The sequence below is a fragment of the Leucopleurus acutus genome (genome assembly GCF_964270905.1).
Source record: "Leucopleurus acutus genome assembly, chromosome: 1".
Lineage (NCBI taxonomy): Eukaryota > Metazoa > Chordata > Mammalia > Artiodactyla > Delphinidae > Leucopleurus > Leucopleurus acutus.
The window spans coordinates 21863922-21889532 of NC_139142.1; the positions used below are offsets into that span (position 1 = coordinate 21863922).

At 35.2% G+C, this 25611-nt stretch overlaps 1 protein-coding gene across 1 annotated transcript in view; it reads left to right on the forward strand.

Moving 5' to 3' along the window:
- Nucleotides 1-25611, forward strand: part of CEP128 (centrosomal protein 128) — a gene marked incomplete at its 3' end in the record, with an annotated part of 415812 nt that overhangs the window by 68356 nt on the left and 321845 nt on the right. The window contains exons 8-11 of the mRNA XM_082855117.1: nucleotides 7016-7102; nucleotides 15034-15108; nucleotides 16699-16831; nucleotides 23059-23210. Of these exons, the coding sequence (XP_082711243.1) occupies nucleotides 7016-7102; nucleotides 15034-15108; nucleotides 16699-16831; nucleotides 23059-23210 (447 nt within the window). The remainder of the gene's footprint in view (nucleotides 1-7015; nucleotides 7103-15033; nucleotides 15109-16698; nucleotides 16832-23058; nucleotides 23211-25611) is intronic.

Below are 25611 nucleotides of genomic sequence, written 5' to 3' on the forward strand. Positions count from 1 at the left end.
TTACACATTTGACCAACCCATAGAATGTTCAACAGCAAGAGTGAACCCTGTGTAAACCATGGACTTTGGGTGATTATGATGCATCAATTTAGGTTCATCACTTGTAACAAAGGTGGAGGTTTTGTTGGAGGATGTTGATAGTGGGGGAGATTATGCATGTGTGTGGGCTGAGTGTATATGGGAACTGTCTGTACCTTCCTCTCAATTTTGCTGTGAACTTAAAACTGCTCTAAAAAAATAGTCTTTAAAAAAATAATATATATTTATATGTATATACATATATATATTAAGAGCAACTATTTTATAATTCTCAGTAACATGACTTTCATTCTTTATTGTTACGGGAACAATATGACTTAAAAGTTTGTACCTTTAATAACAGACCTATTGTTCAATATGAGCACAGACTTGTTTTTCTATAGTCCTGTTGGTTTACCAGTGAATCATCTACATATTCTTGCCCTTGTGACCAAAGGCATGCAATTGTAGTGCTGCTGAGTGATTAGGATAAGACAGGATAGCTTATGTTCATAATTTTTTTTGTTGTTTTGGAAATTTCAGTGGCCTGTGTGGGTGTTAACATGTGACCTTTATTTCATTCCAGCTCCATCATTCTTACCCAAGCTTGCTGGTCCATTTAAAGTAGACAAAGGGCCTTTAATTCCCTATTTGTTCTACATTTTTGAGTGTGTTATTTTTTAGAGCCTCTTGATAAACATGCCTGTTGTCAAAGTTGTGGCAGTTTTTATGGTCAGATGAGAGGTCTACAAACATTTTCTTTTTCTCCTTTCCCCTACTCTTTAAAAGGAAAGGCTGTATTTTTTTTATTATATTTGTGAGAATTCCAAATCATCTACCTCTAAAGAACTGCAGTAGTACAATACTCAATATGTTAGTCTTTTTAATGGAAATAGGCACACTTAAGGAAAAGAAGAAAAATTGTTGTTATTAGAAATTTAAATGTGCTCCAGGGACCCTCTATTAAGGTTCAGTGTTGTTGCTGTGATCTTAAATGTGTAAAAGACAATCTGAATCCGGGAGCAGGGCACATGATAGCTTTATAGCTGAACTGCTTTTAAGAAAAAAATAAGCTTTAAAGGGCAAAATAACATAGTAATAGAAATTCATTGGCATGTGATTTTTTTCCTCTTTTTATAGCTGCTTTTACTGGGTCAGTTTTAATATAATTCTAAATTGTTTGATCTAAGTCAAATGGAAGAGAAATCCAGTGCAGCCTTACACACTTAAAAAAGGTAGTAAATGAGTTAAAGTTTGTTATAAGATTGGAAGAAATGACTTGTAATTTTGATTTAGTTAATTTTAAAACTATTTCTCATTGACTGTTATCTGTGTTTCCGAAATTTAAAGTGCATTATATTTACTAGGTCTTAAGAGTTAGATTTTCTTTCTTTGTCTTTCATTTTAAACTAGATACTATAGAAAATGGGTTCAGTGTTCTGGGCTAGAATATTGCTTGTGTGTTGTTTACTGGCTTATGTTGTATAGGTGGGTTTAAAGTTAATAGGTGTGGGCTTCCCTGGTGGCACAGTGGTTGAGAGTCAGCCTGCCGAGGCAGGGGACACGGGTTTGTGCCCCGGTCTGGGAAGATCCCACATGCCGCGGAGCGGCTGGGCCCAGGAGCCATGGCCGCTGAGCCTGCGCGTCCAGTGCCTGTGCTCCACAACGGCAGAGGCCACAGCAGTGAGAGGCCCGCGTACCGCAAAAAAAAAAAAAAAAAAGTTAATAGGTGTGTTATAGGTTGTTTAAAGTTTAACTTTTCTAAATGATAAGGTGGAAATATAGTAATTTGCTTTGGGTTGCTCCTCAGTACCTGACTTTTGTTCCTGTGCTGAAAACAATAGAATTTAAGTTCTCATTGCCTCAATTTTCCAAGACTTACATATCCTTAGAGTATTAGCTACAGTAGAGACATATATTATTTTGGAAAAGTGATATTATAAATAACTGGTCAGATGTACAAGGTGGAAAGTTCAGAGGAAAGGAAATTTTATCGCAAAATCTTAGATATCCAAGAGAATTAGAGGTTCTTTTATTCAACAGCTCATATGTGGAAATTCAAATTAAAAAAAAAATAGTTGACTTTCAGAAGAACTATGTTTTTATAGGGCATAATTCCATGTACTAGAAAACAGTTTGATTAAAGTTCAGCTTGTTGATTTTTATTCCTTTCACATCAAGTAAAATTACTAATATTTATACTAATTATAAGAAATGAAGATTAAATATCTATTAGTATGAGAAAGAAAATAATTATTTCTCAACCGCCCTTTAAGGGGAATGGATCCTGGTAACAGGTCTTTTCTTTGTGTGGTGAGGAAAATGGGGTACTGGGCATGGTAATCAGTGTCGGCATTCAAAATTGAGAACTGGAATAGAGGCACACTGCTCGGCGTAACTCGGGGAGGGGGATTTAGAAGCCTGTTGGGAAGACCCAGAAGCTGCAAAGAAACTGAACAGTGAAGCTGAAGAAGATGTAGGGAAACGGGGGAAGGAGAATTCCTGGTTAGTGGAGTAGCCCAGGAGAGTTAGGATTATATAGAGACTTGATGAGTGTACTCCATCCACCGATACGGTCTTACGTAAATTCTGTATCACTCATTAATGTTTTTGGTGTAAGTAGGTTATCTGGAGGTGAATGCAAAGGGGTTCAGTGTTCTACTTAGTGGTGAGCACTGGGCTATGAGTTAACTTACTAGGAATCTGGGTTGCATTAGACATAAGGTTTGATGGGGGAAAAGTTTGTAGGCCAAAAAAGTACTGATAATGTTATAGTTGGTCTGATTTTGAGCTAAAATTGGTGGGTAAAACTTTAAGGATACTTGCATAGCCTCAAATTATCTACCAAAATATTTGTTCATTACTTTAGTGATTTTAATATAGTTCTACATATTCTTTGATATTCTCCCTCTTGGAGGTAGAACTTAATTCTTCTCCCTTTGAGTGTGGGCTGGACGTAATGACTTGCTTCTAACAGAGTCTGGAAAGGAAAGAATACTAACTTTACGGCAGGAAGATTTGGCAGACGCCACACTACCGTAATCAAGCTATCAAGGTTCACATCACTAGTCCTGAGTCATGTTGATATCACATACCCACCAGTGTGATGCATTGAGAACGGCTTACCTCTGTGGTATTCTGTTCCCAAATTTATGAGCTTTGTCTAATCATGAGAAGACATCAGAAAAACCCAAATTGAGGGACAGTCTACAAAATACCTGACTTGAAGATACCTGAAATATTTTCAAAAATGTTGAAATCATAAAAGCAAGGAAAGATTGAAAAACTTTCCCAGATTGGAGGAGACTAAAGAGACAAACTGCTCTGAAGTATCTTGGAACAAAAAAGAACATTTGATAGTTGAGTAAAGTCTGTAGCTTTTGGTTTTGTAACAGTGTTAACATCTTTGTTTCAATAAACTTACCTTGGTTATGGAAGATGCTACTTTTAGGGGAAGCTAAGTGAAAAGTATATGGGAACTCTGAGCTGTCTTTACAACTGTTCTGTAAATCTGAATTATTTAAAAAATAAACGTAAACCTATTCAGAGTATTTTTTTCTAAGGAAAAGACTAAAATGATGACTTTGAAAACAGGAAAGGATTATTAACTCTTTGACTTAAGCCCCCAAGTAAATATTTATTTTCCAACATCACTACACCGTAATAATTGTTTTTACAGAAAGAAAGGCAGCTTGGTGCTTGAGAAAATATGGTGGTTAAGAAAGATGGGAGAAATCTGGAAAACTTTCATATATGTGATGAACAGAATTGGCCAGTTGCAAAGTGAAGTTGTTATTCAGGAATTATAAAGGGATATTTATTCATCCATTCGATAACATATGTTTACCACCTAAAATGTGTCAAGTATTGTGTTAGAGTTAAAATATGATCATGACAGATGAGGTCCCTGGCCTTCTGAAGCTTACACCTTAGTGACACCAAATCTTTTATATTACTCTTTGGAAATGTAAACCTCTAGATAAACAACAATTATTTGTATGTCTATCTAAGTAAAAATAAGCATATAAATGAATTAAGCACATTTTAATAGACTTAATCAAAATAAAGTATGTAAACACTTGGGAAATGTTAATATGTCTTTCTTGTTTTTTTGATGTAAAATGTAATAGGATTTTTAAAATGTAAGTTTTGGAACTCATGAGAAAGGGACAGAAATGGATTAATTCCAGTTAGTAAAATGGAAAAATTTCTTCACTGGAGAATTTTTGGGGTTTAAATTCTTAGTAAGTTAAACTCCTAGAGTTGCAGCATGCAGTTAAGTCAAGTTTTAAAAGCTTAGCAGGTGATTCCTTCTGTTTCTCGTACCTCAGTAAGCAGAGGACACAGGTGGAAACAACTTGGAACATGAAGAGATGTACAGAATCACACTGGAAGGATCTTAGCAGCTACTGTTTGAAGGTTGCAGAGTCTTCCAAGGTAGATTTTGAATTTGGCTTTGGAAGTGAATGGCTCTTATATTTGGGACAAGCCCATCTTGTTTGAAGTTGCTTATGGCCTTAAGTGATGTCACCGGGTTTGGGTGAGCCTTCACTGCATACTCATTTGGAGTGGCTTCTGCCCAGGAGTTTGAATCCAGAATGGGAGGCTGACTGAGGAAGTCTTCCTCATAATCTCCTCTGTGTGGAAAAACCCAGGCTGGTTTTTAGTTCAATGAAAAAATATTGACTGAATCCATGAACCTTGAAAAAATAGTATTTTGTTTGTTTAAAAAACAGCAGCATGCTTTCTACAGTAACTTCTAGACTAGCACTAGATTAAGTTTTAGAGAACCTGCAAATATATATTTGATATGAAAAATATACTTGGCAATAAAAGGTGTATGACATAACTGGAAAAAAAATATTGAAAAGATAACCAGTTAAGTTTAACTCATTAAAGAAAAACAGGTGATGGGGCTAGGTTGAATGATGATGTTGAGGAATAAGATAGTTCAAATATTGTAAAATGAATTGATGAAAAGTATAGCAACAATTCATATCTTTTTAAAAAATATTTCTCCCTCCTTCCCTCTCCCTCTTCCTCTCCCTCTCTGTCACAGAAACACACATACACACATATTAGGTGGAGTTAGACCGAGGAAGCATGGAAAAAATGAAGATGCCAGCAGTAATTTTCAAGTTTCTAGGATAATTTTGTTCAGGAAAAATTTATAAACACATCCCACCAGCCAAAACTGAATAGATTATACATACTTAAGTAAATATTATTACAAATTCCACTTAGGCTACAGTAAAGAACAAATAATAAACATCAAAATCATTTGATAGCTACCTACCTGAAAAGCATTATGTTTTGTAATACTTTATCAATTGTTAACAATTTAGTAAGCATAATTGTTGTCTTTTATTGTATATTTTAATGCTTTACAAGTATAAAATTATTTAGTCTTCATATCCACCCTATAAGCTTGATATTGTTTCAACGTGGAGAGGCAGTGCCATTCAATGGTTTAGAGGCACACAGCCTGAGTCTATGTCCTGACTCTGTCACGAGCTTGGTGAATGACCTTGGGCAAGTTATTCAACTCCTTGTAGCCCCAACTTCCCTCTTAATAAAATGGACTTAATGGGCTTCCCTGGTGGCGCAGTGGTTGAGAGTACACCTGCCGATGCAGGGGACACGGGTTCGTGCCCCGGTCTGGGAAGATCCCACATGCCGTGGAATGGCTAGGCCCGTGAGCCATGGCCACTGAGCCTGCGCGTCCGGAGCCTGTGCTCCGCAACGGGAGAGGCCACAACAGTGAGAGACCCGCGTACCGCAAAAAAAAAAAAAAAAAAAATGGACTTAATAATAACTCATGGAACCATCATAAAGATTAAATGTATATATTCAATATATGTAATGTGTTTATTAATATATGTAAGAAGAAGAAGAATGCCTGGACATAGTAAACACTATATTATTTATACTCAAATCAAAATTATTTTTATTTGATGGTGTCTCTCCGCATTTTTACTCAATTGTTTTTTATTAGTGAGAGCAGGAGCCGTGCAGAGGGAGCTGTAATCTCATGGGTAGGGGGGACATTGTTATTTTATATATGCATATATATGCACTTTGGAGATATATGTTGGATATGTGAGTTAATGAAATTGGAATATGATTGATTATACTTGCATCAAAACAGTTTTAACATGTTTTGCTGTTTGCCTAAAAATAGTTTTTCTATTGAGCATCATAGAACTTGTTGGAAAAGACTTCTGGAAATTTGGCTTTTCTCAACTTAGATGGCCTCTACACATACACCTTTTTAAGTCTAAATGCTAAGTGTCAAATTTTTTTTTAAACAAATGGAATGTCTTTTAGATGTTATGAAAGATTGCTCTTAATATAATTTTTTTTCCTTAAGTTTAATTTTGTTTTAACATAGAAACAAACACTTATGTGGTTAACTTTTGGAATTTGTATTATCTTAAAGTTCCTTTTTTTCCAATTTATTAAAGAGAGAAAAATGTAGAAAAGAATGCTTTTCTTTGCTCTTTGTGAAAGTATGGTTGAAGAGCAAGTTATATGTTGTGATAAAATGTCATGTATGTGATAATGATGCAACAAGCATGTTTCTACCTTGATATTTTTTCAGAATTTGAAAAACTAGTGAACTGGTTTTAGGTATTATGTCAAAATTGTTGAGCTGATAATATAACTTTTAAATACTATTATTTCGGCAGGTAAAATTTGTTTGTTTCCAAGAAAACTGTTAGCTGTCTAAGCTCTCTAAATGTGTTACAAAATTCCTAAAGATGGGAAAAAGTGAAACTAAGTGGAACTTGATTAGGTAGATCGGGAAGTTGTTTATATTTGAGCCCCAATGAAGTGATCTTATGACTTCAGTGAATGAGCAGGTTGTAATTCCTGTGTATATTTTGTACAATTCATAATCATCTTCCTCAGCCTTTTCTTAATAGATCCTAGTAATATCTTTCAGTTTTATATGTATTTTGGAATAATACTGATTTTCCCATGTCTTTCTTTCTAGGCATTGAAGAAACAAGAAGCTAAAGCAGAGGAGAATGAGGGAGTAGTGAAAAATAAGCTAAGACAAAGTGAAACTGAAAAGAGTAAAGTAAGATTTTGAAAATTAGCATTTTTTTAAAGTTTTGAATTTTATTTAATTTATCTTTTTATACAGCAGGTTCGTATTACTTATCTATTTAATACATATTGGCGTATATATGTCAATCCCAGTCTCCCAATTCATCCCACCACAACCACCACCCCTGCCATTATCCCCTTGGTGTCCATACGTTTGTTCTCTACATCTGTGTCTCAATTTCTGCCCTGCAAACTGGTTCATCTGTACCATTTTTCTACGTTCCACATATATGCGTTAATATATGGTATTTGTTTTTCTGACTTACTTCACTCTGTATGACAGTCTCTAGATCCATGCACGTCTCTACAAATGACCCAATTTTGTTCCTTTTTATGGATGAATAATATTCCATTGTATATATGTACCACATCTTCTTTATCCGTTCGTCTGTCGATGGGCATTTAGGTTGCTTCCATGACCTGGCAATCGTAAATAGTGCTGCAACGAACACTGTGGTGCATGTGTCTTTTTGAATTATGGTTTTCTCTGGGTATATGCCCAGTAGTGGGATTACTGGGTCATATGGTAATTCTATTTTTAGTTAATTTTAAGAAACCTCCATACTGTTCTCCATAGTGGCTGTATCAGTTTACATTCCCACCAACAGTGCAAGAAGGTCCCCTTTTCTCCACACCCTCTCCAGCATTTGTTGTTTGTAGATTTTCTGATGATGCCCTTTCTAACTGGTGTGAGGTGATACCTCATTGTAGTTTTGATTTGCATTTCTCTAATAATTAGTGATGTTGAGCAGCTTTTCATGTGCTTCTTGGCCGTCTGTATGTCTTCTTTGGAGAACTGTCTATTTAGGTCTTCTGCCCATTTTTTGATTGGGTTGTTTGTTTTTTTAATATTGAGCTGCATGAGCTGTTTATATATTTTGGAGGTTAATCCTTTGTCCATTGCTTCATTTGCAAATATTTTCTCCCATTCTGAGGTTTGTCTTTTCATCTTGTTTGTAGTTTCCTTTGCTGTGCAAAAGCTTTTAAGTTTCATTAGGTCCCATTTGTTTATTTTTGTTTTTATTTCCATTACTCTAGGAGGTGGATCAAAAAAGATCTTGCTGTGATTTATGTCAGAGAGTGTTCTTCCTATGGTTTCCTCTAAGAGTTTTATAGTGTCCGGTCTTACATTTAGGTCTTTAATCCATTTTGAGTTTATTTTTGGGTATGGTGTTAGGGAATGTTCTAATTTCATTCTTTTACATGCAGCTGTCCAGTTTTCCCAGCACCACTTATTGAAGAGACTGTCTTTTCTCCATTATATATCCTTGCCTCCTTTGTCATAGATTAGTTGACCATAGGTGTGTGGGTTTATCTCTGGGCTTTCTATCCTGTTCCACTGAACTGTATTTCTGTTTTTCTGCCAGTACCATATTCTCTTGATTACTGTAGCTTGGTAGTACAGTGAAGTCAGGGAGTATGACTCCTCCAGCTCCATTTTTTTCCTTCAAGACTGCTTTGGCTATTCGGGGTCTTTTGTGTCTCCAAACAAATTTTAAGATTTTTTGTTCTAGTTTTGTAAAAAATGCCACTGGTAAGTTGATAGGGATTGCATTGAATCTGTAGATTGCTTTGGGTAGTATAGTCATTGTCACAATATTGATTCTTCCAATCCAAGAACATGGTATATCTCTCCATCTGTTTGTGTCATCTTTGATTTATTTCATCAGTGTCTTATAGTTTTCTGAGTACAGGTCTTTTACCTCCTTTAGTAGGTTTATTCCTAGGTATTTTATTCTTTTTGTTGCAATGGTGAATGGGATTGTTTCCTTAATTTCTCTTTCTGATCTTTCCTTGTTAGTGTATAGGAATGCAAGAGATTTCTGTGCATTAATTTTGTATCCTGCAACTTTACCAAATTCATTGGTTAGCTATAGTAGTTTTCTGGTGGCATCTTTAGGATTCTCTATGTATAGTATCATGTCATCTGAAAACAGTGACAGTTTTACTTCTTTTCCCATTTGGATTCCTTTTATTTCTTTTTCTTCTCTGATTGCTGTGGTGGCCAGGACTTCCAAAACTATATTAAATAATAGTGGTGAGAGTGGACATCGTTATCTTTTTCCTGATCTTAGAGAAAGTGCTTTCAGTTTTTCACCATTAAAGATGATGTTTGCTATGGGTTTGTCATATATGGCATTTATTATGTTGAGGTAGGTTCCCTCTGTGCCCACCTTCTGGAGAATTTTTATCATAAATGGGTGTTAAATTATGTCAAAAGCTTTTTCTGAATCTATTGAGATGATCATATCGTTTTCTTCAATTTTTTAATATGGTGTATCACGTTGATTGATTTGTGTATATTGAAGAATCCTTGCATCCCTGGGATATATTCCACTTGATCATGGTGTATGATCTTTCAGTGTGTTTGTTAGTATTTTGTTGAGGATTTTTGCTTTGATGTTCATCAGTGATATTGGTCTGTAACTTTATTTTTTTGTAGTATTTTGTCTGGTTTTGGTATTAGGGTGGTGGTGGCCTCATAGAATGAGTTTGGGAGCATTCCTTCCTCTGAAATTTTTTGGAAGAGTTTGAGAAGGATGGGTGTTAGCTCTTCTCTAAATGTTTCATGGAATTCACCTGTGAAATCATCTGGTCCTGCACTTTTGTTTGTTGGAAGATTTTTAATCACAGTTTCAATTTCATTACTTGTCATTGGTCTGTTCATATTTTCTGTTTCTTCCTGGTTCAGTCTTGAAACGTTATACCTTTCTAAGAATTTGTCCATTTCTTCCAGGTTGTCCATTTTTTTGGCATAGAGTTGCTTGGAGTAGTCTCTTATGATGCTTTGTATTTCTGCAGTGTTTGTTGTAACTTCTCCTTTTTCATGTCTCATTTTACTGATTTGAGTCCTCTCCCTCTTTTTCTTGATGAGTCTGGCTAAAGGTTTATCAATGTTGTTTATCTTCTAAAAAAACCAGCTTTTAGTTTTATTGATCTTTGCTATTGTTTTCTTTGTTTCTATTTCATTTATTTCTGCTGTGATCTTTATGATTTCTTTCCTTCTACTAACTTTGGGTTTTGTTTGTTCGTCTTCCTCTAGTTCCTTTAGGTGTAAGGTTAGATTATTTATTTGAGATGTTTCTTGTGTCTTGAGGTAGGCTTGTATAGGTGTATACTTCCCTCTTAGAACTGCTTTTGCTGCATCCCATAGGTTTTGGATTGTCGTGTTTTCGTTGTAATTTGTCTCTAGGTAGTTGTCGATTTCCTCTTTGCTTTCTTCAGTGATCTCTTGGTTATTTAGTATCATACTGTTTAGCCTCCATGTGTTTGTGTTTTTTACTTTTTTCTCTCTGTAATTGATTTCTAATCTCATAGTTTGTGGTTCTAAAAGATGCTTGATATGATTTCAGTTTTCTTACATTTATTGAGGTTTGATTTGTGACCCAGGATGTGATCTATTCTGCAAGATGTTCCATGCGCACTTGAGAAGAAAGTGTAATCTGCTGTTTTTGGATGGAATGTCCTATAAATATCAATTAAATTTATCAGGTCTATTGTGTCATTTAAAGCTTGTGTTTCCTTACGAACTTTCTGTCTGGATGACCTGTCCATCGGTGTAAGTGAGGTGTTAAAGTCCTCCACTGTTATTGTGTTACTGTCGATTTCCTCTCTTAGAGCTGTTAGCAGTTGCCTCATGTATTGAGGTGCTCCTATGCTGGGTGCATATATATCTATAATTATTATATCTTCTTCTTGGATTGATCCCTTGATCATTATGTAGTGTCCTTCCTTGTCTCTTGCTACATTCTTTATTTTAAAGTCTATTTTATCTGATATGATTATTGCTACTCCAGCTTTCTTTTGATTTCCATTTGCATGGAATATCTTTTTCCGTCCCCTCACTTTCATTCTGTATGTGTCCCTAGGTCTGAAGTGGGTCTCCTGTAGACAGCATATATATGGGTCTTGTTTTTGTATCCTTTCAGTGAGCCTGTGTCTTTTGGTTGGAGCATTTAATCCATTCACGTTTAAGGTAATTATTGATATGTATGTTCCTATTACCATTTTCTTAATTGTTATGGGTTTGTTTTTGTAGGTCCTTTTCTTCTCTTGTTTTTCCCACTTAGAGAAGTTCCTTTAGTATGTGTTGTAGAGCTGGTTTGGTGGTGCTGAATTCTCTTAGCTTTTGCTTGTCTGTAAATCTTTTGATTTCTCTGTCGAATCTGAATGAGATCCTTGCTGGGTAGAGTAATCTTGGTTGTAGGTTCTTCCCTTTCTTCACTATAAATATATCATGCCACTCCCTTCGGGCTTGTAGAGTTTCTGCTGAGAAATCAGCTGTTAACCTTATGGGAGTTTCGTTGTATGTTGCCATTTTTCCCTTGTTGCTTTCAGTAATTTTTCTTTGTCTTTAATTTTTACCAATTTGATTACTATGTGTCTTGGCATGTTTCTTCTTGGATTTATCCTACCTGGGACTCTCTGTGCTCCCTGGACTTGGGTGGCTATTTCCTTTCCCATGTAAGGGAAGTGTTCGACCATAATCTCTTCAAATATTTTCTTGGGTCCTTTCTGTGTCTCTCTTCTCCTTCTGGGACCCCTATAATGCGAATGTTGTTGCATTTAGTGTTGTCCCAGAGGTCTCTTAGGCTGTCTGCATTTCTTTTCATTCTTTTTCTTTATTCTGTTCCATGGCAGTGAATTCTACCATTCTGTCTTCCAGGTCACTTATCCGTTCTTCTGCCTCAATTATACTGCTATTGATTCCTTCTGTTGTAGTTTTCATTTCAGTTATTGTGTTGTTCATCCCTATTTGATTGTTCTTTAATTCTTCTAGATCTTTGTTAAACATTTCTTGCATCTTCTTGATCTTTGCCTCCATTCTTTTTCTGAGGTCCTGGATCATCTTCACTATCATTATTCTGAATACTTTTTCTGGAAGGTTGCTTATCTCCACTTCATTTAGTTGTTTTTCTGGGGTTTTATCTTGTTCCTTCATCTGGTACAAAGTACTCTGCCTTTTCATCTTGTCTATCTTTCTGTGAATGTGGTTTTCCTTCCACAGGGTCAGAATTGTAGTTCTTCTTGCTTGTGCTGTCTCCCCTTTGAAAATTAACTTATCAAGTGTAATGCTGTTTGGGGCCAGTGATATTCATTGAGTACCTTGGAAAGTGTCCCTGAGGTTTTTTGTTAGAGTGCAGTGAAACCTTTATGTTTTGATGTGGAGTCACTTGGCTTGAGGGCTCTGCCACTCTCTGCTACTTGCTCTTGGAAACATACACAGGTAGTTCACTACCTTGTCTCCTGGCCGCTCTCCTTTTCTAGAGGCGAATTAAACTTGACCATTCTTTGCTGGAGAACATTTAAAGAGGTTGACTTTACTGTAGGGTTGGGAAAGACCTGTTTTTTAAAGGTTGAATATTTTGTATCTATTCATTTTTGTTATAGAAGATAGGAACAGTTACCAGCCTAGTTCCGAAAAATCCTCTATTCTCATTAAATATTAAGTATCTTTGATATGAATTCATGTCTGTGAGGCTATAGAGTGTAGCATTTTAGAGCTAGAAAGTAACTCAGAGGCCAAACAACTCTCTTCAGTTTGCAAATGAGTAGATTAAAGGCCAAGCCCAAGGTAATGAATGATAAAGTGAAATTTTGCTTCTGATATAATGTTCTTTACTCTGTATTGCCTTTTCTATTTACCCTTACCTCCTTTATTTTATTTCACCAACCTATGTAAAGTTGCATGATGCGTCCATGCTGTCTTTACGGTGGTAAGCAAGGTACATCAGGTCATCACGTTTGCTCTTTGGGAGTTGTAGATGCTGATATTACCCAGGAAACATGACCAGTATGGACCCTGGTAGATTTTGAAACCATGTTGACTTCAGTGCGATTTCTCCCCTTTTTATTTATTTATAGAAACAAGAGACCAGGTCAGGTAATAGTTTGTGTGGATTCTCTGCTTCCACATGTACTTTATAGTTGATTTACAGTTGGCCCTTGAACAATGGGGGCTTAGGTGCCCTGACCCTCTGTGCAGTCAAAAATCCAAGTATAACATGTAGTCAGCTCTCCGTGTTTGCAGTTTCTCTCTAGCCATGGTTTCACATATGTGAATTCAATCCTATAGTACTGTAGTATTTACGAGTGAAAAAAAATCCGTGTATAAGTGGACTTGTGCAGTTCAAACCCATGTTGTTCAAGAGTCAACTGTACTTTTAAAAATATGTGATAGTTATTTTATGAGCTGCTGCACACTTTTAAAAAACTTACATAACTGGATGAAAAAATTATTTTGAAATAATAATAGATTCATAGGTGTTGCAAAACAAAATGTACCATGGGCCAGTTATTCTCAGTGATAACATTTTCTATAATTGCCATCCAACATCAAAACCTGGAAATTGACACTTGCAATGCACAGAGCTTATGCAGATTTCACCAGCTTTATGTGTATACTCATTTGTGTGTTAAGTGTCTGTTTGTGTACTTCTATGCAGTTTTATCTCATGAGTCTCAATCTTATTGCCGCGATAGTCAAAATACAGAACTGTTCCATCACCACAGTGTTCCCTCATGCTACTCCTTAATAGTCACACCTTCCACATGTACAATTTCTGAAAGACTAATGTATAGATAGTAGTTTGTTCAAATGAAATGATAATTTAGGATAACTGTTAACAAATCTAAGCACTTAATAACATCTTAATATAAATTTGTGATTTCACAAAACAACCTTACCCTTACAAAGTGCAAACATGTCCAGCATATGTAAGCTGTGGATTTTTAACAAAAGTGTCCCATCTGTAGGGGAGGAAAAATAATTTTCCCTTTACCCTTCTAGGTTCTTTGGCTGGTATAATAATTAAATTGACATAAAACAGATTAACAGGAGAAAAACAAGTTTAATTTTGTATGTATGGGAGCCCCATAAAAATATGAGACTCAAAGACAGCCAGGCAGTTGAGGCTTATCTACCATCCTGAACGAAGGCAAGGAATAGGGGCTTGGGGCTTCAAAGGGGAGGAACACAGTTCACAGGAAGATGAGAAGAGTATATGTATGGTAAACAAATGTTTGCCCTGCCGTGAAGAGGTCTTTCAGATATAGAAAGTTATCTTTGGTAACAGCTCTCTTTCTGGTACAGACCTCCTTTTTAAGTTTTTAAATGCAATTTAGGGGAAGGTAAAAAGCTTTTCCTGAATCTATTGGGTTTTGATTGCCATCAGCTCAGAATAATACTTGTGCCAAGAGGCATATTTTGGAGTGGTATATTCTTCTCCCCTTCACATCCTGTTATATTTTTCAGCTTGAGGTAAGCGAAGCACGTTGACTTTGTAGGGTATTTAGTCACCTAACTGGCACATTTTCTGTGGATACTTATCTAATGGCAGTATTATTAGGGAAATTTAAAATATCTTATTCTGATTAAAATTTTTAGAAATGTTAGGAATATTGGAAATATTAGGAATATAAGAATATAAAAAATAACCAATTGGATGAAATATACTTTGAGTCATTGGGTTCCTGAAATTTTTATTCTAATTTTGTTCGTATGATACTACATGTAGTAATTTAAAGAAAAAACTGCTTCAGAATTTACACTAAAATGATTTAGAACTGAAGGGATCTCAGATTATCTAATATAAAATCCTTAATTTAGAGGTGACAGAAAGGAGGCCTAAGGAAAAGAGATTTAAATGGGGGTCATAATTGAGATGGAACTGACTAGAGCCAAGACCTCCTGCAGTCTGGTCTGGTTCACTTTTTGTTATTTAATTACCATTATTTTAATGGGAGCATTGATATATGTTTATAGCAAGATATTTTTCCTTTTATGTTAGCTGTAAAAATCTGAAAACTTTTTCACTTTTCTCCTCTTAAACTGAGCTTGTAATAGTTTAGTTATTTTCTGCCCCATTGGACATTTTTCCTTATTCTTTGTTGAAACTCTAGCTTGAACAGGAATTGGAGCTATCTCGAAGGTTATTGAATCAGTCAGAAGGCAGCAGAGAAGCACTTTTGCATCAGGTAAGTCTATGCAAGCTATGATAATCTGCTTTAAATTAAATCAGGATTGAGTCTCTTTCCCTATTACATGTCTTTGTGAAAGGGAAAAAAACCTTAGATCTAGAAGTATTTTTCCTTAAGGAATGTATATTAACACACATAAGCAAAAGATGAAATCCTTTCAGGAAGATTCAGAGAAAGCCAATATAAAACACCAGCCCAGGTTCCCACTGTGACAGCATATCTTGCTGATTGCTTTTCCAGTTTAGGAATTCTCTCTCTTAGCATAACCAGTGTAAAAGTGAGACTGGATGTGTAAGATAAAATTTTCCCAGGAGCTTAATTTTATTCAAGGAGACGTTAGAGAGTGAAGGCAGAAGTAAAATACATAAAACAAACCTTGCATGTTCAAGTTACTTTGAATGCATCACTGTCTTATATTCGCATTTTCAAGCTGCTACCTGCCCTGCTTCCTTTTAACCAGAGATAAGGCTTAATTTTAAAGCCTAACATTTTGCAGCCCATTAGCCAATAATAGGAGTTTGGTGCTTCTGATATCTAAAGTTCAGTAACTTGAAATAGCCATTTTATACACATTGGGTAAAGGCATGTGGGTTTCTAACTACCTTTCTGCCTGTGTTTAATATAAATTGCAATTGTAACTTCCTCTGTTTTGAGGTGTGGCTTACATAACTCACTACATAATATGCTAGGCAGGCAAAGTTGTCAGACATCTTAGACGTTCAGAAGGAGTATTACGTTTTGACAGTTAATCCTGAAGCATCTGAAACACCGTAGCTCCTGTTTTACAAAATGTTTAAAAATGTGTAATGGCTTTGTTTTGCAGCCAGTGGTCCAATGGAATTAATGTTGGCAGAGTTTAGAGTTTCTTTTTTGGAAGTTTATATTTGTATTCATTTCCTTCTGATTTTTTTTTTTTGAACTCTGCCTTGTAATTTCTAATCTTATCTTTTGAAATAAGAGATTTATGTGTTAAAGTTGTCATTGTGACTTTACCTGAGTCTCTGCCACTGCTGACTTGTTTAAAGGTCATTGTGGACATGCTTGCTAGTCTCCAGATATACAAAGAAGAATAAAATGGTACCTTACCTCAAGGAGTTTATAGTTTATTCAACAGCTTTTATTGCTTATTTATTTTGAGCAGTACTTTGATATCACAGTGTGCTAAATTGTGATCATTTCATTTGACTTTACCAACCAATAGACTATGTTCACATGAAAGAGAATAAGTGAAAAATATAAAAATGTATAGTACTTAATTAGAGGTAGTTTGGGTTAATAACAGTAGAGTGGACTGAGGTGAAAATAGGGATTTAAAAAAAGTGTGGTCAAATTCTTTGTCACAGTAGACACAGAGAAGGGGAAAGAACATTCATTGTTTGTGGAAGGAATGGGAGGAATAAAGAAATGGAGCAAGAGACTGTTCCACTGTGCTTGGCATAACAAGGAGATTAACTTGGCTTCAACCTGTGCTTACAGTAGCCCATTGGAAGTAAATTTTTTTTCCCTAGAAAAATAATTTGTAAGTTCAGTTATTCTTTTCCTGCTTTTAAAACTGATAAAATTTCATTTTTGACTATGTGTATTTAGGTAGAAGAACTCCATACACAACTCATGAAAGCAGAAGGTGATCAAAAAGGCTTAGTACATCAAGTATCTCAGATTTCCAAGCAACAGTCAAACTATCAGGACGAACAAGAAGTTGACTGGAGGTTTAGAAGAGGTATCATTCTGATTTGTAAATGTCTGGGGCTTTTTTGATCTTTCTTAAATATTTCCCATTTTCAGAATCGCTTTCCTTATGTTATATATTCTTTTCATCCTATTTCTTGATCTACTACAAGGTTTTCCAAGTTAATCATAATTTAGCATCCAGTTTTTTTAAAACAGACTTAATTTTTTAATTTTATGTTTATAGCACTATTGAGCAGAAGGTACAGAGATTTCCCATGTACCCCTGCTCCCACATGTCACAGCTTCCCCCACCATCAACACCCCTCTCCACAGTGGTACACTTGTTATAACTGATGAACCCTACATTGACACATCATTGTCATCCGAAGTCTGTATTTTACATTAGGGTTCACTCTTGCTGTGTGCTCTACAGGATTGGACAAACATAATGACATGTATCCACCATTATAGTATCATAGAGTAGTTTCACTGTCTTAAAAATCCTCTGTTTTTCACTATTCATCCCTCTCTCCCCTAACTTCTGGCAAGTACTGATCTTTTTATTGTTTCCATAGTTTTGCCTTGCCCAGAACCTAGTATGGTTGGAATCATACAGTGTGTAGCCTTTTCAGATTGGCTTCTTTTACTTAGTAATATGCCTCTAAGTTTCCTCCATGTCTTTTCATGGCTTGGTAGCTCTTTTAAAAAAATTTTTTTTTAAAGCACTGCATAATATTTCATTGTTGGATGTACCACTGTTTATTTATCCGTTCACATACAGAAGTCCATCTTGGTTGCTTCCAAGTTTTGGCGATTATGAATACAACTGCTGTAAACTAAATGTCTGCGTCCAGATTTTTGTGTGGATGTAAGTTTTCATCTCTTTTGGATAAATACCAAAGAGTGTGATTGCTCGACTAGATGGCAAGAGTACGTTTAGTTTTGTAAGAATCTTCCAAACTGTCTTCCAGAATGGCTATATCATTTTTCCCTCTACCAGCAGTGAATGAGATTTCCCGTTGTTCTGTATCCTTGTCAACATTTGAAGTTGTCAGTGTTCTGGATTTTGGCCATTCAGATAGGTTTGTAGTGGCATATCATTGTTGTTTTAATTTGCATTTCCCTGATAACATGTGGTGTGGAGCACTATTCATATGCTTATTTGCCATATGTGTATTTTTTTTGGTGAGATACTCATTAAAGTCTTTGGCCCATTTCTTAGTATGGTTTTCTTATTGTTTTATTCTTATTTGTTTCTTGTTTGTTTTCTTATTGTTAATTTTAAGAGTCCTTTGTATATTTTGGATAGCAGTTCTTTATCAGATACGTCTTTGCAAATACTTTCTCATAGTCTGTGGCTTGTCTTTTCATTCTCTTGACAATGTCTTTCACAGAGCTGAAATTTTTAATGAAGTCCAGCTTGTCATTTCTTTCTGTGACTTTGGTGTTGCATCTAAAAAGCCATCACCAAACCCCAAATCATTCTCTTATCTTCTAAGAGTTTTATAATTTTGCATTTTACATTAAATCTGTGATCTATTTTGAATTAATTTTTGTGAAAGGTTTAAGATCTGTGTCTAGATTCATTTTTTTGCATGCAGGCCTTCAGTTCTAGCACCATTTGTTGAAAAACTATCTTTTCTCCATTGTATTGCCTTTGCTCCTTTGGCAAAGATCAGTTGACTGTCTTTATGTGGGCCTACTTCTGGACTCTCTATTCTGTCCCATGTATCTACCTGACCATTTTTTTTCTTTTTTGCCAGTACCACACTGTTTTGTTGGATAGTGTCAGTCCTCTAATTCTTTTCTTCTCCTTCAATACTGCACTGGCTATTCTGGATTCTTTGCCATTCCATGTAACTTTAGAATCAGGTTGTCAAAATACAAAAAATAACTTGCTGGGATTTTGATTGCGCTTGCATTGCTTCTATTGATGAAGTTGGGAAGAACTGACATTTTGACAATATTGAATCTTTCTGTCCATGAACATGGAATATCTCTCCATTTATTTTGTTAATCTTTGATTTCTTTCATCAGAGTTTGGTAGTTTTCATCATATATATTTTTTTAGATTTATACCTAAGTATTTAATTTTTTGTGGATGCTAATGTAAATGGTATTGTCTTTAATTTCAAATTTCACTTGTTTTTTGCTGATATTAGCATCCAATTTTAATGTCTTCTCTTCTTGATTTTTAAACCCATTTCTGTTGTCAGACCTGCTTATCTCATGAGTCTTTCTTTTAGAAAGAGACAGCAAGGCAGTAGTGGAATTTTTTTCAGATTCGTACACACACACACACATTTTTTTCCCCAATATATGCATACAATTAAGAGTCTATCTTTTTGTTACTTGGAGATTGGTGGCGAAATTTAATCACATTGTAGAAGTGGTTATGAACAATATGACTGGCTTTTTCTTATGTTGATTAGAAAGACTTTGTGTTTGAAAACTGTTAGAATGCTTTTTCAGTGGAGGTATTGATTTAGGCTGTGGAATTTAATTACTCTGGATGTATTTCTTTTTGAAAGTTTGTGTTTAACAGAAATGGTGATACTGAAATTTTATAATGGTTTCTGGTAGACTATTTCAGACTATTTAAATATTAATGCTTCTTACTCAGATGCCTAAATTACTGTAGAAACTCTTGTAAGCATCTGATGTTACAAATTCCCCAGATTCCCTACACATAACTCAATATGTTGCCTAAGTTAGAACTTCCACATTGCCAGAAAATCTTCACTGGCTGGCAAATTTTGACATACCTATCCTAATATATTTGCATGCCATTAAGTTCGCTTAAGTTTCATTTGATGTTGTAATTTAATCATATTTTAACATCAAATACTTTAAAATTTATTTTTAACAGTAAAATATAAGGTATTAGATTATTCATCAAAATTTCATAAAGATGCACATAGGAACTCTCATTTTGTTTGGAAAAAGATCCTGTGGTACATTTGTTATATGTTTTGTTGTCTCATAAAATCTAGTTATTTTTGGTGTCTTTGAGGACTAGAAGAATCTCTTTTTTTTAACTACTTCCCAGGTTAAAAAAAAAAACCCTTAAAGTTCTCTTGTCATTGTGACAGTGGACTTCTTCACCTTCTTTTAACAATTCTAGAGTTTTCATCTTTATAGAATACTTGTATTATTTTAAAAAATTCTACATAAGAAATTACACTCATCACGCTCTGCTTGCTGTTTGTTCCTCTACCCACTGCGAAATGACTTCCACTTCTACTTCTAAAATTGACTTTGCTTAGTTTACTAGTGGTCTTCTCTGTCAAATTCAAAGGAATCTTTCCATTATTTGCCTTACTTGACTCCTGTTTGTTTCCTCTTAGAACTCTTCCACTGACTTCATTGTTCCTACTCTTTCCTGGTTCTTCTGTCTTAATTGCTTTCAGTCTTTGTATTTGAATCTTTTCCTTTTGTTTACAGTTTGCCTTTTAAATGCCTCTGTTGTCTAGAATCCTATTTATGGTTTTTCTCACTTAGTACCTCTCCCTAGGGGTTGTTATTTAATCTTATGCCTTAGCTATCACCTACAAACGATGATCCCTAAATCTGGCTCATCTCACTCTCCTAACCTTCAGCCCTCCAGATGGAGTTGTTCATTGGGCATCAATATATGCCTTTCCAGAATGCTCAGTCAGCCGATTTACAACTGAATTCATCCTTTCCTCAAAACCTGTTTTTATTTCCTATCTTAATTGATCGTATCATTCTTTATCCAGATAAGCCTAAAATACAAAGAATATCCAAACTTATTCCTTCTCACCTCCATCTAATTAGTCTCTACGTCCTGTCTATTTGTAGATCTTGATATCTCTTGAAGTTGCTTCTTTCTTATTCCCCCTAGCCCAGTTTAGGCATGCTTCATCTCATCTCTGTTACCCTCTTAACTTGTCTTACTCTGTTGAATAGCTTGTCTGTGATCTGTCTTCTGTACTGCTACTAAAGGGACCCTTCTAAGACACAAACCTTTCATGTTATTCTCTTCATTAAAACCTCTCATTATAATCTATTGAGTTCTTACAGGGCATTATGCTACTCATTTTACACTGTCTCCTTTAGTTCTTACAACTATTCTATGAGGGGGGAATATTCTTACTTCCATTTTAATGACTTAAAAAAAAGACTAAAGAACAAAGAAATTGAGTGCCTTGCTTAAAGTTACATTTGTTGGAAGTAGCAGACCAAATCTTTTTTCTACCCAGACTTGAACTCTTAACTGCTATCCTGTACTGACCCATCATTGTTTGTAGCAGGAGTTCTTTAAAATGGAGCATATAACCCACTGGGTGTGGGAGGAGAGTGTTTGTAACACTATATTTTATACTTTATGTTTTAAGTATTTTAATTTTGATAAATGTTTCATTATATATGTATATATGTGTGTATATCTATATATTTATATATATCCACACTCATGTTTTATATCTATATTATGAAACATATCAAAGTATTATGTCATCACACCAAATACATATGTGTTTTATAAATATACATATATGTATGTGTTTATACACATATTCATATGTATTATCTCCATAATTTGTATAATATATTCATACCAATGTTAATTTGTATATATATGTATACACTAATGTTATATATATCATGAAACATGTCTATGTCTATATGTAGATAGGTACTATAGAGAGATATATGCACACACATATGCATATATAAATTTATAAAATAAAAATGTATTTATAAGATGAATGAATGTGTATATTTGTCAAATGAATAAATACATTTACACATAAAAAATATGCATATTTTCACGTTGAAGACCTAGCAGGGGTGGGCAGAGTATGGCCCATGGGCCAAATCCAGACCGCCCCCTGTTTTTGTAAAGAAACTTCATTGGACTAAAGCTCCTCCCATTCATTTATGCATTGTCCAGGTCACTTTTGCAATTTAATAACAGGGATAAGTAGTTGTGACAGAGACCATACAGCTGGAATATTTACTAACTGACCCTTTACAGAAAATGTTTGTTAACTCCTGGCCTGTAGGCTAATTTCTAAGCTCCCTGGCAATGCATAACTCCCTGCTGACTCTCCTGTTTCCCTCCCTCATACGTATTAGCTGTGCAGAACTCCTGTGTGTGCAGTTACCTGAATGTGAAATCCAATATTGTTCCTCTATGCTTTATGCTGTTTCCTTTTCCTGAAATATCACCCCAACTTCATCTCCTTTGCTTGGTGAAATTTTGTATCTATTTTTTAGAACTCCCATAGTAACCAGTTTTTCCTACCTCAGTTTCTCATTAAGATAGAATTAATCATTCTGTCCTTTGGACTATTTTTGTATAATAACCATTTATTATACAGAAATTATACAGATATAGAGAACTGTTTGTCTAGTATCTATAAGTGCTCTTATCACACTATTAAAATACCTATGTATCTTTCATCCAAAATGTACAATTTTGACATTTTAATATTTCTAAAGTTAGCATGTGTCTTACACATGATCTATAAATTGGATTTGCTAGTGTCTCCTTCCTTCTTTCCTATTCTGGAAAGGAAGCTACTAGAAAAAGAGTAGTTTTAAATTGATAATATATGTTCCAATTTTTGATATCTTAAATTCATGGAAGTACTTTATTTTTATGTTTTCTTTCTATTCTTGGAGTGCAAGCTCATTGAGAAAAGGATTTTTGTGTTATTTATCTTTGAAAAAGATGGTGTTAACAGTGCCCTGTTCATCATATACCAAGTATTTCATGTTGGACTAAAAATAAATACTAAGTCAATTTATATTGTTCAGTGATACAATTGTAGGTAGTAGTCTCCAGAATTAATAGATTAGAGGTCATAACACAATCAAAATTTAGCAGCATCATTTGTTTACGTTGCAAGAAAAGTGTTTTGTTGTGTGAACTTGAGTAACTTCAGCTAGGTGGAGAAGCTTAGTTGAAAATTCTTTCAGTATTTTTGTTTTAGAGTTTGGGGGTAATATAGGAATGTAAGGCAAATGAAAGAAAAAATGCATAGAATTTTCTTGAAATAAATTGTACTAGAAATCAGATAACACTTTAGTATCAAAATGTGATAATATTGGATGACACAGCAATGTGTATATTTTAGAAAACTGTGTGAGACTTGAAACAATAGAATGACAAATTCTGAGAAGTCTGTTGGGTGACAGTGACAATTAATAAGTGGATTGTATTAGGTAGAATATTAAAACATACCATTCGAAAGTACATTATCCTGTGAGTAACGAACAACCATCAAGCTTTACATTTTCTCTTTTAAGGGATTGAGCGGGAAAAAGAGGATCTGGAGAAGCAGATGTCAGATTGGAGAGTGCAGCTGAACTTCAGTGCAATGGCATCTGAGTTAGAGGAAGTGAAGCGGTGCTTGGAGCGAAAAGACAAGGAGAGAGTACATTTGGCAGCGCAAGTAGAGGTGACTTTGCTGTTTTTAAGCTGTATTCAAAGGACTTCAGTTCTGTTTCATAGAATTGCTTAATGAAATTTTAATATAAAGATTGTGATGTTTTATGAACTCTAGTTTGGATATAGATAAGGTAATGTTATATAGATGACCACTTTAATTACATACAAAAATTTCTATGAATTCATTTCTCTTCATTGGAACCTTAAAGTCAGGATACCTATCAGACTTGAAAATATTCTTGTTCCAGTAGCAATTGAGCCCATCCCTCAGACAGAGGGTCCTTTTTTCTTTGAAGGAACAGTTATTTGGGGGGTGAAACTGGCAGAAGGCACAGCAAAAAGTTATTACTGATAGTTTTTCTTTGGAAACATAAAGGGTTTCAAATCTCCAGCTGTTGTCCATGAGGTAGAGTTGTGATGCCTCCATCAATTTAGAGTTGTGTAGTAGTCATGAATGATGTGGTAACCATGAGTGAAGTGTAACTAGGCAGCTACCGTTTCCAGGTTGCCTTTTATCTAGCACAGATAGCATAAGTATTAGAAAATATTAAAAACCAAAGGAGAGAACTTCATAAAAAGAAAATGGCTTAATTCCTATTTTAATTATGCAAATTAGATCAAGCATGGAGGACACGTTTGGAAATAGATATGTATCAGTCTTACTCTGTTCTTATTAGGGAAGTTGTGTTCTAATTGTAATAAGTTGCCACATTTGAAGAATTTCCTAAATAATAATGAAAGGTAGAAAATTGGTGTTAAAAGCATATAACTTTATATAATCCCAAGGAAATATTTAATGTTACTGCAGTCTGAGTTTCTCTTTCATCTTGTCTGTGCATCAATAGAAAATGTATTTTAATTAATTAATCAATTAATTAGTTAGCTTTAAGCTGATAGTTAAGTTTAAACACGGTCTAAAATCTCTGCATTTTTTTATTCCCCCCCACCATGTTTTATGTTTTTGACGTTAAATTTTACATCTTTTTGTGTATCCTTAACTGTTTATTGTAGTTACAGTTGATTTTCTGACTTGTCTTTTAACCTTCCACTAGCTTTTTAAGTGGTTGATTCACTGCCTTTACTATATATTTTCCTTCACCAGTAAGGTTTTTTCCTTTCATATATTTTCCTACCTTTATAGGGCCTTTCCTTTTTCACCTAAAGAAGTTCCTTTAACATTTCTTGGAAGGCTGGTTTAGTGGTGTTAACCTCTTCTTAGTTTTTGCTTGTCTGGGAACCTCTTTCTCTCTCCTTCAATTCTGAGTAACTTTGCCACATGAGTATCCTTGGTTGTAGGTGTTTTTCCTCTCATCACTTTAAATAAAATATATCATGCCACTCCCTTCTGGCCTGCAATGTTTCTGCTGAGAAATCAGGTGATAGCTTTATGGGGCTTCCCTTGTATGTGACTTGATTTTTTTTTTTTTTTTTTTGCTGCCTTTAAAATTCTCTCTTTAACTTTTACTGTTTTAATTATGGTGTGTCTTGGTGTGGATCTCTTTGGGTTCATCTTGTTTGGGATTTTCTTTGCTTCCTAGACCTGGATGTCTGTTTCTTCCGGCAGGTTACATTTTCAGCCATTATTTCATCAAATACATTTTCTACCCCTTTCTTTCTCCTCTCCTTCTGGCACCTCTATAATGTGAATGTTACTATGCTTGATGTTATCTTAGAGGTCTCTTAAGCTCTCCTCATTTGTAAACATTCTCTTTTCTTTTTGCTGTTCTGACTTAGTGATTTCAGCTATTCTGTTTTCCAGGTTGCTTACGTATTCTTCTGCATCACCTCATCTGCAGTTGATCGCCTCTAGTGTATTTTTCATTTCAGTTATTGTATTCTTCACCTCAGATTCCTTCTTTTTTATATTTTCTAATTCTTTTTCGAAGTTCTAATTGTGTTCTTCCGTTCTTCTCCCAAGTTCAGTGAGCATTTTTATGATCATTGCTTTAAACTCTGTATCAGGTAAATTACTTAGCTTGATTTCATTAAAGTTTTGTGTTTTTTTTTCCTGGGGTTTTATTTTGTTCTTTTGTTTGGAACAGAGTCCTCAGTCTTCTCATTTTGCTTGACTTTCTGTGTTTGTCTCCATGAATTAAGAGAAATAGTTACCTCTCCATGTCTTGAAGATGTGTCCTTGTGGAGGAGTGTCTTTATACAGACTATGTATGTCCAGTGGCTTTTATGGAAGGGCTGGAGCCGAAGTGATCCTGGGCTTCTCCTGGGGTGTACTGGGGGCTGCTCCCTGGTGGTAGGGGTGCTGGAGCTGGAGCCGTGTGGGCTGGGGCTTCGCCCAAGGCCCATAGAGGGCCACCACCTTGGCAAGGGAGCTGGAGCCAGAGGGGCTAGAGTTGGAGCCCAGCATGAACCAAGCTTCTCCAGGGGTGTGCCAGGGATTGCCGCCTTGGTGGGGG